The following is a 12,987-nucleotide window of genomic DNA, read 5'->3' on the forward strand; positions in this document are numbered from 1 at the left end:
GGAGTGATGGAGGAGCAGTAGGCGTGAACGAGTTGTAGGGAGTGGTGGAGGAGTGCTAGGTGTGAAAGAACTGTAGGGAATGGTTTGGATTGTAACTGAATGACAATTTATATATAAGTGACCACATGTTTAAAATGAAAGAACAGCGAAACATCGCAAGGAACCATTTTGTGAAGAGCAGCTCTTATTTTTAGGTACTGTACATAAAAGCTAAACTTTCTTTACGAGTTCATTTTTCTCTACATTTATTAAAATATAAAAATAGATCATCTCTTTTAAAGCATCTGATAGTTCTTATTTACATCTGCGGGGATGGGGGAGTTATGTCTGTGGGGGCCGTGGATTCTGGCCATGCCTCGTCTGCCTGGTTGGGGAGAATGCCACGATCTCGAAGTGCTTCTGTTCCTCCGCGTGGTTGGGAAAGGACAGGTGGCCACGGTACAGGCGTTTGATGAAGTGGGCCTCCCGCTGGTTCCACTGGCTCCGTGAGGCCTTGCGTGGCCGCCCCCGGCGGGTGAACGCCATATACCAGCTGCTGTGGCGGGCGTTCTGGAAGGCCGTGTAGTTATTCTCCAACACAATCTCTGTGAAGACGCAGTCCTTGCTCCTGCCGCTGGGCTAGGTGGAGGAAAGAGACAAAGAGACTTTCTGTTAAGGATTCAGCCCGTAGTGGAAATCAGTGCAGCCCTGCCAGTGGCGTGAATCTAGAGGCCTGGAGATGAGCAGGCGTCACACCCCTTTCCTAAAAGCGGGCACAGGGAGGAGGCTGGTAACTACAGAGACCTCAGTACTGAGTAAATGAATGCTCTTAATGGAAAAGAAAGTATCTGGAATAAAATAGGTTGCAGGACACGAGGCAGCATCATTTTACTAGGGGAAGATTGTGTTCAGTGAATCAATGTATTTTTCTGAATGGTGAAAGAATTAGATGCTTGTAAATAAATGTAGCAGCCTGAGGGTGGACCCCCAAGTGGGAAGCTGGGTTAGGAACTGGATTGGGTGGATGAGAATAGTGGTAAATGCAGTTCATTCCAAGAAATAGAGGGTAACCAATGGATTTTCTCAGGGACCAGTCCTGGTCTGGGCTAGTTCTGTTCAATATTTTCAGAAGTGATATTGTCGAGGGGTTAGTAGGAATGGTTTGTCGTTCTGCAGATGATACTAAGATCTACACAGGATGGACATTTGAGATGGAGTAGAAAAATGAGGCATGATCAAGAGGTTAGCAGAGGTGAGAGCCAGAGGACTGTTAAGAGTGCATGGGGGGGAGATATAACCAGAAGGAAAAAAAGAGGGGGTAAGGCCTCTGTACAGGTTATTGTTGAGACCTCATTTGGCGCATTGCGTTCAATTCTCATTAATAATCCTCAAAAATATAGACAGTGGAGGCAGTACAGAGAAGGGCTATCAAAATGGTGCACAGTCTGCATCAAAAGGTCTAAAAAATGAGATTTAAGGACTTAAATATCTATATCTAGAGGAGAGGGGAGAGAAGGGAGACATTCAAATATTTGCCACAAAACTAATGCATAAGAAACTATTTTCAATGGAGAAGAAGTCCATGAACAAGATGTCCAGTTTGAGGCTCCAATGTGGGTAGACTAAGGAGCAACAACAGGAAATATTCTTCACAGAGAGAGAGAGTGGATGCACAGGACAGCCCCCTAGTGAAGGACTGGGATGAGCATAGAGAGAATTAGTGGGGAACTGAAAGTAAAGCTGGAGATTAGGTGGGGTCTGCAGTGCTACACAGGAAAAAAGGGTTGGATGTCCCAGTCTCTGATGGGCCCTGTCTCAGATAAATTGTGTCTGCAACACCTGGCTGATCTTAAAATGAGCTTGGAGTCAGGGCCGGTGGAAGCACTAGGCGAACTAGGCCTGGGTCTAGGGCACTGAGTATTAGGGGGCGCCGTGAGCAGTGGTATCCCAAAGGGAGCCAATGCCCTCGGGCGCAGTTAGGCTCATGCGGCCGCCGGTGGACCTCATAGCGACAAATAGCACGCAGGCAGATCGGCAGGGCCGTGAAGGAGCTCATGTCACCACGGCCCGAAGAAAAGGTTGCGTTCAAGCCTGCAGGTGCTCCTCCTCCTTCCTGCCCTCGCGACCCCAGAAGAAAACGTTGCCGGAGCCGCATGGGCAGGAAGGAGGAGGAGCATCAGCGAGTGCAAAAGAGGAGCAGCATCAGCGCATGCAGAAGAGGAGCAGCCACCACGGGCCGCCGCGAATCTCAAGTCGCAGCGGCCCGAGAAGAGGAAGAGGCCCGGTAGTGACCGTGAAGAGGAGGCCCAGAGGTGAGAGAGAGGCTGAGGGCCTGTAGAGTGTGTGTGTGTGTGTGTGTATGAGATGAGTTGAGAGACTGTGTGTGAGAGTGAGTTGAGAGACTGTGTGTGGGAGTGAGGACCTGAATGTTTGCAGAGACAGCATGTGAGAGCCTCTGTGTGTGTGAGAGGGACAGCATGTGACAATAAGAGCCTGTGTGTATGAATGATTGTATGAGACAGCATGTGGGAGTGAGAGAGAGCCTGTGTGTGTGAGAGTCAGACAGCATGTGCAAGAGAGAGACTGTGGGTATGAATGATTGTATGAGAGACAGCATGTGACAGTGAGAGCCTGTGCTTGAGCAAGACAGTATGTGGAAGTGAGAGAGAGCCTGTGTGTGTGTGTGAGACTCAGACAGCATGTGCCAGTGAGAGTCTGTGTGTATGAATGATTGTATGAGAGAGAGCCTGTGCTTGAGTGAGAGAGAGAAAGCATGTGAGAATGAGAACCTGACTGTGTTTGAGGGAAGAAGATAGATGGAGAGAAAAGAAATAGAAAAAAAGACAATATACAAGGAATTGGCAAAAAAATAAGAAAGGGAAGGTGGAAAAAAATAAGAAAGGGAAGGTGGAAAAAAAAAAAAAAGACTTTGACCAACCGATTAGAAAACTAAGATCAGACAGCAAAGGTAAAAAAAAAAAAATTACTTTTTAGTGATTGGCACCTGTAATATTTGGGAATGTGAAAGAGTAGCACTTTTTCTATGCGGATCTCACGATGTACGAGATCAGCATGGAGGAAGTGGAAACCCACGGGGCCTGCACAGAGGAGGCAGCAGAATGGGCTTCAGTGTCAGTAGCAGCAATCGGCGCCTCCCCAATAGCCACGTGGCAGCAGTGACAGTGGCAGCAGAGGAATGAGAGAGGCTCTGAGGTTGCTGGCAAAAGAAAGAGAGGGGTTGTCTGCCTTTAGTGTGTGAATGTGTATGAATGGGACTCTGCCTGGGGGTGAATGTGTGTGAATGCATGGGTGCCTGCCTGGGGGTCTCTGTGTGTGTGAGAATGAATGTGTGCACGCCTGGGGGATGGGGAGGGAGTGGTGTGAAAATGAATGGGAGCCTGCCTGGGGGGTCAGTGTGTGTGTGTGTGAGAGTGACTGGGAGCTTGCCTGGGTGTGTGTGTTTGTGTGTATGTGAGGGAGCCAGTGCGTGTGAGAGCATGAGTGTGTATGAGAAAATCCAGGGGAGTAAGAGTTTGTGTGTGGGGGGGGGGAGGGTGTGGAGGGGGAGAGAGTGTCTTAGAGCCTGAGAGTGTGTCAGTGTCTGTGAGAGCGAGAGGTTATGGTGGATATAAGAACATGAATGTGTATGTATGTGACAGTGTATGTGTGAGAGAGAATGGATTATCCCAGAGGGAGGATAACCTCCTAATTCTCGACAATATCAGGGTGACTGGAAATCAAGAGCTCCCATGCATGGACAGCAGGGGCTTTTTAAAATCCTTATTAGTTTTAATTATTGGATGTTATTTAATATATGTGCTGTTTTGAAAAATTTTATTGGTGTTTGGGAAATTGTAAAAAATGTATATGATTTTAATTAATAGAAATTCTATTTATAGTAGTTTTAAAATATTCTTTAATTAGTATGGTTTTACTATTATAACTGATGCTTTATGTTTCTTGATTTTATTGTTTTATGAGGAATGGTGGTTCTGTTTTTCCATTGTTAATACACAGAGTCTGGCTTCTTGGGGTTTCCATTTCAGTTTTTCTAATTTGTGCTCCTTTATTTTGTATTCTGTATTTGGTGAGGGGCTGTTTCTGCTCTGAGTGTGTGACCTTGATGAGAGATTCTGCTAGCATGTAGTGTCTGTATAGGGATCTATAGCAATCGGGTTTGTTTTGTTTCCTCAGTAGGTGGTGTATTGGTATTCTAGGACCCAGTGTAATATTTACCCTTGCTTTTTCACAGGTAGGGTTATTGTTGTTTGAGTCCTTGGTGTTATTACTGTTATGTTACGATGGGATTACAGTATAGATTTTGAGTGTCTTTTTTGCGAGGTTTTGTGTTAGTTCACAATGTGTCTGGCATTGGAAGGTGTTTGTGCTGCTGTTACTGTGAGGTGACACCAGCATTTGAAAATATCTTTTACTATGATGAGCTGTAAGGGAAACATCCAAGCTCCACTGTTTGGGGGAATTTCAGTGGATGCACAGAGTTACAGAACTGGAGGTGCAGGATTTGTATTGACATTCTGTCCCTTCCTATATATTCCAGACTTCACTCTCATAGCCATATAGAATTAGTTGAATGAGGCTATCAAATAATTTTATAGTAGTTTTACTAGAAGTGTGAAACTGGCCAGCTCTTTAAAATTATGCAGAAGACTCTTTGGACTTTTTTATTAACACTTTTTTTTTTAATAACCAATTTTAAAGCAGGATCCAAGGTATAGAGGTGGGTGTGATGAAGAAATGTCATTTTGGCTCCCCTCCCCAAAAATTCTTCTGTCTAGAGATGCCACTGATTTTCTGTGACCTTAAGCATTAGTACAAGAAGGATTACGGGGGGGATGCTGGAGAGGCACACAAATGCATTAGCCCTGTATGAGATTTGTTATTGGTCATAGGGAAGATTTGTTTTGTATTACTTTTTTGAATCCGTTTTTTAATTTGCCTTCTTAGTTCACCGTAGATGCCCTGTCCAAGTATAGGTTTGATAAAGTTTATGTGCTCCATTGTTAGAATGGTTTTAGTTAATAGGAAAGGTTATTATGGTAGATGAACAGCAGGCTAGCACTTCAGGGGTGCACAAAGGGGCAAGCTCCTCTGTTGCACTCCTTTGTGCACTTCAAGGGCGCGCACCCACCAGAGACCCTTGGTACGCCACTGGGTGCGAACCATATGGGGCCGCAAGCGGCGGCAAAGAGGAGTGGAGATTTGGCGGGCCGCGAGCAGTGCCCAACCTGCTCGCGACCCAGAAAACCACACACTCGGTGGGCGTGATCGAGAATGAGGTAGGAGTTGGGGCCGAGACCGGGGGGGGGGGGGGGGGGGCGAAAGGGAGAAGGCTCGCCTAGGGCGCCTAATCCCCTTGCACCGGCCCTGCTTGGAGTCTGGGGAAGACTGAAATTAAATGTACTATATAACTGCTGCTGTTACCCAATGTAGTGAAATCTATTTATTGAGTTTGCATTTGTTTTCCTTTTTGCCTTCACAGTGCCCACTGTGAAATCTGTTTACCCAATGAGTTTCCTATGATATAATTAGACTGGGAGAAGACTAGAGGTCTAACAAGTTCAACTTTCTGATTGCCTAACAGCTTTCTCTATGGGATAATCCAGGGGAAGACGAATAAACACAGTGAATTCCATGACAGTGAAAAAATTCCTTCCTGACCCCCCCACATCAGGCAATTGGCTCAGAATCACTGGATTAACCATTTTTTTAACATATAGATACCTCCCCTCCCCACCCAAACATTAGTATTTATTTAGTTATCATCTGCTTCCCCAATGATTCAGACACTCACACAAAGTAGTGTACAAGTAAAAAAAAAAAATCCATACATTACATCAAACAAAAAGATCAACACTTATCTCTGCTACAAAGCAAAATAATTATAAATACATCACATCAATCATAAAAGAAACCAAAAAGTCATAACATGAACACAAAAAAAATACCAACATGAATATAGAAGCCTCATCTTAGCTTTGCCATGCCCCCAGCCAAGGCCAAAAAGGAACTCATAATCAATGCCAAAAGACTCCATCCATGTCACCCTACCCCTCAGGCTGCAACACCTTTCTAACCAGGCTTTTTCTTCTAAAAACCTGTCCAGTTTATTTTTGGGTTAATTTAGTGCTGCAGCCAAAACTACTTCAGCTGGCAAAATGATCCATAATTTCACCTCCAAGTAAAATCTCCCTTTCCTCTGGAGGCGAAATCTGTTACCCCATACTCTCAGAGGATGCTCCTGGTTTTAAGACCGATGTAAAAAAGGCTTAGCGCACAGCAAAACAAGATTTATGTGCACAAATATTTTATGAGCAGAAAACATGGTCTATGTGCACAAATCATGTTTTCTGCGCATGGAAAAATGTGGAAAACATGATATGTGCAGATAAATCATGTTTCCTGCACATAAAAATATGATTATGCAGACACAAAAATGCACAGAAAACATTTGCCGTGCACATAAATCATATTTTATGCAGGGAAAATAAACTTTTTGTGCACAAAGCATATTTTCTGCACATAGAATTCTGATTACAAGTCCTGACAGTGGCACTCTTAGCTGTAGCCTAACATTAACCCTGGAAACTTTACTCCACCACTAGGAGTTAAGTTTCCAGGGCTATGAAAACACGAGATAAGCCAGTACCCCTCTCTTCACTGAGGGAGGTAAAAACGAATGCCTTCATTAGCATGGGATTTCCATGCAAGGGCATTAACTTAAGCGCACATTATGTTGTGTGCAAAACTCCTTGCTGCATTGGTGGTACAGTTTGCACACAAAAAATGTGAGCACAAATACAGGTTTTCCAACCGTGCGCTCTGCCAAGTGCCCCTTCTTACATCTTTTTGTTTGCAGTTGCTCTGGTAAAAGGAAAATGGTTCCGCAGTCTTTCGCTAAATCCAAGCCTAGGGTCCCTTCCTGATCTTTTCAGATGACATTTCGAAGCTGTACAATATAGGAGGTTAATGCCCTGCCACCTGTCTCCCACTGGGAACAGGAGGATGTAATGACCATTGCCTAAACAGAAGGATTAAACTTTTTGCTAAAATAAATTAAAATGCCTGTGAGATCCCTGTAAGCTCCTGAGATACATCAGTATAGCATAATTAAATCCCCTTTTAACAGTCTTTTTTTAATGTAAATAACCCCATTTTGGACAATCTTTCAGCATACATAAGCCCCTGGGTCCCCTTTGATAGCCTCCTCTCCCTTGTGTACCAGTTCTAACCTTTTAGAGAAAATAAAAATAAGAAAAATAAGAAATTGCCATGCTGGGTCAGACCAAGGGTCCATCAAGCCCAGCATCCTGTTTCCAACAGAGGCCAAACCAGGCCACAAGAACCTGGCAATTACCCAAACACCTAGAAGATCCCATGCTACTGATGCAATTAATAGAGGATGGGTGACCAAAGCTGAACCCCTGAACTCCCAATATCTTCTGACAAACACCTGGTATAGTGATAGGGAGAAATCCTCAGTCCATAATACTTCCTATCAGGGTCCCAGCTCATTCCCAGTTTATCAGCTAATCCCCACAGACCTTTTGCTTGGACAGTGTAAGCAAATACTGCCCCATTCCAACTTTTTACTATGTCATCCTCTCTCCCTACTGGACAATCTCCCATATCCGCACATCATTCCTCTTGTCTTTCAAAGCTTCCCTCCTCCATAATTTCCATCCCTTTCCCTTTCACAGCTTCCCTCCATCTTCCCCTTCCCTTCAGAACTTTCCACCCCATTCCTTTCATAGCTTCTCCCTTCCCCTTCACATCTTCCCTCTCCATCTCCTTCAGAGCTTTCCACCCCATTCCTTTCATAGCTTCCCTCCCCCTTCCCCTTCACATCTTCCCTCTCCATCCCCTTCAGAGCTTTCCACCCCCCGTCCCCTTCTCATCTTCCCTCTCCATCCCCTTCAGAGCTTTCCACCCTCCTTCCCCTTCACATCTTCCCTCTCCATCCCCTTCAGAGCTTTCCACCCCATTCCTTTCATAGCTTCCTCCCCTTCCCTTCATAACATTTCACCCCACTTCTTTCATAGCTTCTCTCCCCTTCCCTTCAGAATTTGCCACCCCATTCCTTTCATAGGTTCCCTCCCCTTCCCTTCAGAACTTTTCACCCCATTCCTCCCCCTTCCCCTTCACATCTTCCCTCTCCACCCCTTTCAGAGCTTTCCCCCCTATTCCTTTCATAGCTTCCTTCCTTCATCCCTTTCTCCCACCATCCCCTCCATAGATTCCCTCCTTCTTTGTAGCTTTCTCCTTTCCCCTTCACACATTCCCCATCCCTTTCATCCCTTCTTTCTTTCCCCTTCAAAGCTACTCTTATCTTTTTCCCCATCATAATTTCCCTCCCCTACTCCTGCTCTCTCATTGCTAATACTGCTTCTCTCCCTCCAGCACTCTTATAGAGGAACACATATGAATACATACACACACACATATATGTACAGAGGTATGTAATGTATTGCAGAAATACATAGAGATGAAAACATATGTTAACGAAGACCACATGCACTGCAGGTCTATGGCTCTGTGTGTATGTGTGCGGGTGACTCACTTTTCCAACCAGCTTCCCTTTTTTGCTCATACAGATGTACTTTTCGCTCTCAGCCCCCTTGATCCTGACGCGGCTTCCAAAGGTATCTGTCTCCACAATCAACTTCGCTAGAAAAATCAAAGCAAAGAGAAAGAGAAAAATGGTCTTGCACGGATTTCATGTGCTACATGCACCGACCGACGTGTCATCTTTCACTGCTTCCGGGTGCTGACATGCTCTGACCTGAATCCCTTCATTGATTTCATGTGCTACATGGACAGACATACTATCTTTTGCTGGCTCCATGTGCCAGTGATCCTGGGCACAGGCATGACCTCTTTCACTCATCCCGTGGCCTAGCACGGACGGATATGACTAGTGTCGCTGTGCGGACCTGACTCCGAGGAACGTGAGACTGTGAGAGAGATTGGGAATTGAAGACAGAGAGAGTCTGAATCTGTCTGGGGAGGGAGGGAGGAAGGGACGGGGTGGAGGAGAGTGGAAAGCTCTCCTAACCAAGGTGTCAAGGGTGGAGGATGGAGCCGAGAGGGGGCAGGAGTGGGGTGGATGCGCATGTTGAAGTCAGAGAGCTACACTGCGTCAAGTCTGAGTGGAGGAACTGGAAAATCTGCAAGGGCAGCTCTAAAGTGGGGGCCAGAGGAAGAAATAGGCCCATCTTGCACTTTGTCCCTGCTCGCCCAGGTTCTGGGATCAGTCGGCCCCTTTTGGAGATCGTTTCTTACCAAATCGATTGCCATCTTCTGCAGTGGCGCTGACCCGTTTGCCATGGACCTGGACATGTTTGCCACTGGTTCGGCTGTAAAGCTGGTACTCCCGCATCTGGCGCCGGCTCAGCTGGTCGCTCACGGCTCCCTGGTCCCTCACATACTGGTTAAAATTAGGAGACGGTTCATTCTCCCCCTTTGTTTACAAAGGGAAAAATAAAATCATTGTGTTTCCGACAGGGTTAGATGAGGGGAGTCAGGAACGGAGGTGGGAGTAGGGCCAAAAACTAATCAGAGGACCCCCTCCTCCATAAAAAGAACCCCAAATAAACAAAATAATAACCAGCTGTGCCAGGCATGTATCTGGGGTAGGGCCTGGAAAGTCACAGGGGCCAGTTGGTGGCCTCCAGGAACAGGGTCCAGCAATACATAACCTCCCTCTGATACCCACCCAAATCACACCCTGACCAGGCCCTCCGACTAACCCCAAACACAGCCTCCCTCTCCATCCCTCCCCATCGCTCTTATCCCACTTGCATCCTCCCCCACCAGGCCCTCCTACTCAGCCCAAACACATCCTCTCCCCCCCCCCCCCCAGCCCTCTCACACCAGTAGCACCCTCCAGCAACTTTCCCAGCTCCAGCAGCCTGCAGACTGCCCTCCAGTAGTGCGCTAGGAGCAGCGGGGAGGGTGCAGGGTGCAATGTGCAGCTCTCCAGGTATGGAGCACATCATGATGCAAATCTTGGGGTTTTCTTTAGAATTTTTTTTCCTTGCTGATGGGAACTGTCTGGCTTCAGTGCAATTATTCATTGATCTTTGCACCTTTCCATCCGTTTCCTAATTCTCTGTCTTTTTGTTCCCATTCTCTGTCCGTTCCAGGTCACAGGGACCCCCTCCTTGCAGTGTGAGCAGAGGGCTCAGCGATCACAGTCCACATTCTCCATGTGCAGGGATCCTGAGAGCCCTTCCCCCCCACCCACAGACTGAGCTGGGAACTGAAGCATGGATTTGTCCACCCCTTCTCTCACCCCCCCCTACCCCCCACCCCCACTCTGCCTTTCACAGACCAGCCATTATTAGCATTATTAGAGTCCCTAAAGTACCCCTTCCCCCAACCAACTTTAATCAGGGGGCTGTCCCTTGAGAAGTTTTACAGACTGGATAGGTTAAGAAGTTTAAACAGACAATTAAAAAGTAACTGGATAATTTTTCTTTTGTCAAATGATCATCTGTTTTTGTCTTCTAGATATCCTGAAGGTTTGGACAAGTTCCTGGAGAAGAAGTCCATAAATTGCTATTAATCAATGGGGAATATGTTTGGGTAACTGACAGGTACTTGTGACTTGGATTGGTCACTGTTGGAGACAGGATACTGGGCTTGATGATGGCATTTCTTATGTTGTAACTATTTTTCCCCTGCCTTCCCCCATGTACCTTTTTCTCCCCCCTCAGCAGTCCTGTATCTGTGTATTGCCCCAGACTGATCTTGTCTGCCCCTCATGCTACCCTCAGTAGTCTGGATATCTGGCTATTGCCCTATCTTTCCCCCCACCTCCCCTTCTCTATCTCCTCAGCAGTCTCTGCCTCTGGCTATTACCCCTGCTTTCCCCTCACTCTACATTCAGCAATTCCTGTATCTATTTGTTACCCCTACGTTTCCCTGCCTGCCCCTGTCAGCAGTCCTTGGATCTCCGGTTATGGCTCACTCAGTAATCCCTGTTCCTAATTATTGCCCCTGCTTTTCCTCCTTATTACCCTCTTCCACCCCTCAGCAGTCCCTGTATCTGGTTATTGCCCCTGCTCTTCCCCCTCTTTTGCCCTTCGGCAGTCCCTGTATCTGGTTATTACCCTTGCTTTCCCGTAGGTGAAGTCAGAATTCATGGAAAAAGAGAAGCAGTAACACACTAGTAAAACATATAAAGTCTCCTCTATCTAATCTGACCCCACTCCCAATCACAGGTAAAAAGAAACATTCACAATGCTGCAGAATGAATCTGGAGGTGGTGTGGGGTGCAATACTTAACACTGTCTCCTGAAGATTTACAGTCCCCATCCTCCCTCAAATTATTCACAATATATAACACACACACACACACACACACAGTTTATTTGTGCAGATAACCATATCCATATTATATGTACATGCTATATATGTAAATACACTATAGATTGTCTTTGTGTGCTATATAGAAATAATGGGATGTATTTGGGTACATTTATATATACATACATGCTTATTAGTATATATATGCTTGCACCATATATATATGGTGCAAGCATATCTAGATCTATCCTGTGTACAGATTTCACATCATGTATTTCTCTCTCACACACACACACACACCGTATACTAATTCTGCGTGCACCATGCTTACACTACACACAGCAGGAGACACACACATGCAGTGTGGATATTGTGGACACGTACCTGGGTTTGACAGGAGAGCAGCAAAACTTGCAGACATCTGCATATGGAAAGAAGAGGGAGAAGAAAGGTTCGTTTAAGACATGGACACATTCGCTTAGTCCCGTTGCTGCTGCTCTGGCGGGTGAGCGGAACCGAAGGGACCCAGACAGATGCTTACAGGTAAACGCCGGGAAGCCGGGGAGGTGCCATGATGCTGGAGGGCAAACTCCTAGGTGCAGGACCCTTCCACTTTTCGCGCAGGATGGGGAGCCTCCGGCGCGCCTGCCCGGTCCCCTTTTCAGCAGACGGAGAGCGGCCCGTGGAAAGTCATAGCCGGAAGAGATGAGCCACCAGATAATGTCCGTGGACTGAGCTGTCCTGTAGTGCAGGTCCCGTGCTCTCCTCCCTACTTCCACAGGCTCCCAGCAGCTCCCACCACGTTAGAAGCCAGCAGCCTCTGGCACGGAATCAACTCCCCCTTCCCTCCCCGCACACCCCCCCCCCCCAAAAAAAAATAGTCTCACACCACGTTCCCTGTCTGGAGTGACTTTCATACCTTCTCTCGGGCTTCCTTGCTGGAAAGAGAAACCTCGCGCATAATGCGGAGATGCCCCCTCCTCATCCCCCAAAGCTTCCAGCACAGCCCCCCCAAGGTCCTTCCCGCAGCGTGGACGGGCCCCTGGGAGCCTCTGCGTGCGAGTCAGGCTTCCAGCAAGCAGGCAAAGAAGAAGCCAAGTAGGGGGCAGCTGCACCTCCTGGAGAGATCGGGTGGCCCCACTGCTTGCTGTCTCCTGCCCAGCCCTGCTCCAACATTAATCAGAGCACACCTTGGTCAGGAGGAGAGGGGCTGGGGGGAATTTGCTGCTGCACAGCTGGAGGGGGATTCACATTGGATTTTTGGGCACAGGCTGGAAGCAAATCTCCAGTAGCCTAATGTTTACATTTAAAAAGACAAATCTGATCTCCTCGACAGGACAAACATGACTGCCAGCTGGCTCTGCTCGCTGGGGGAAAAGCTGATCCAAGCCTGATTTACCCCCGCTGAACACACAGGAGTGCACTCCGCTTCTCTTAGGGGAAATCAGAACCACAAGTGCACGCATGCAGTGGGGCAAAACCAGGACTGGGTCAGGCCATGTGCATAAACTGGAGTCAGTTGGCAACTCCTCACTATAACATATTCTCATGCAAAAGTTCCCAATCCAGCCAGCAGAAAAGCACACCAGACTTTATATCAGTACACCTAGTCATTCTGTGAGAGTCTTTTATTTGAACAACGTTTTTCTGTTTGAGAATAAAATGGATAGTCCAGAGACT

General features: G+C 46.9%; 1 protein-coding gene across 2 annotated transcripts; it reads right to left on the minus strand.

Annotated features, from left to right (window-relative positions):
- Positions 1–290: 290 nt before the first annotated feature.
- FGF17 (fibroblast growth factor 17) lies at positions 291–12,069 on the minus strand. 2 transcript variants are annotated; one of them, XM_029601761.1, is made up of 5 exons: positions 11,849–12,069; positions 11,692–11,728; positions 9,280–9,457; positions 8,558–8,664; positions 291–618 (listed from the first exon to the last, which is right to left on the minus strand). In XM_029601761.1, the coding sequence occupies exons 1-5, from the start codon at positions 11,878–11,880 to the stop codon at positions 322–324; spliced, it is 651 nt and encodes a 216-aa protein (XP_029457621.1). In that variant the 5' UTR covers positions 11,881–12,069; the 3' UTR covers positions 291–321. The 2 variants fall into 2 exon arrangements, with proteins under 2 accessions (XP_029457621.1, XP_029457620.1); XM_029601760.1 differs by having other exon boundaries at positions 11,692–12,069.
- Between the last annotated feature and the right edge of the window lie 918 nt (positions 12,070–12,987).

This window comes from Rhinatrema bivittatum, chromosome 5, assembly GCF_901001135.1.
Source record: "Rhinatrema bivittatum chromosome 5, aRhiBiv1.1, whole genome shotgun sequence".
In the NCBI taxonomy this organism is placed as follows: domain Eukaryota; kingdom Metazoa; phylum Chordata; class Amphibia; order Gymnophiona; family Rhinatrematidae; genus Rhinatrema; species Rhinatrema bivittatum.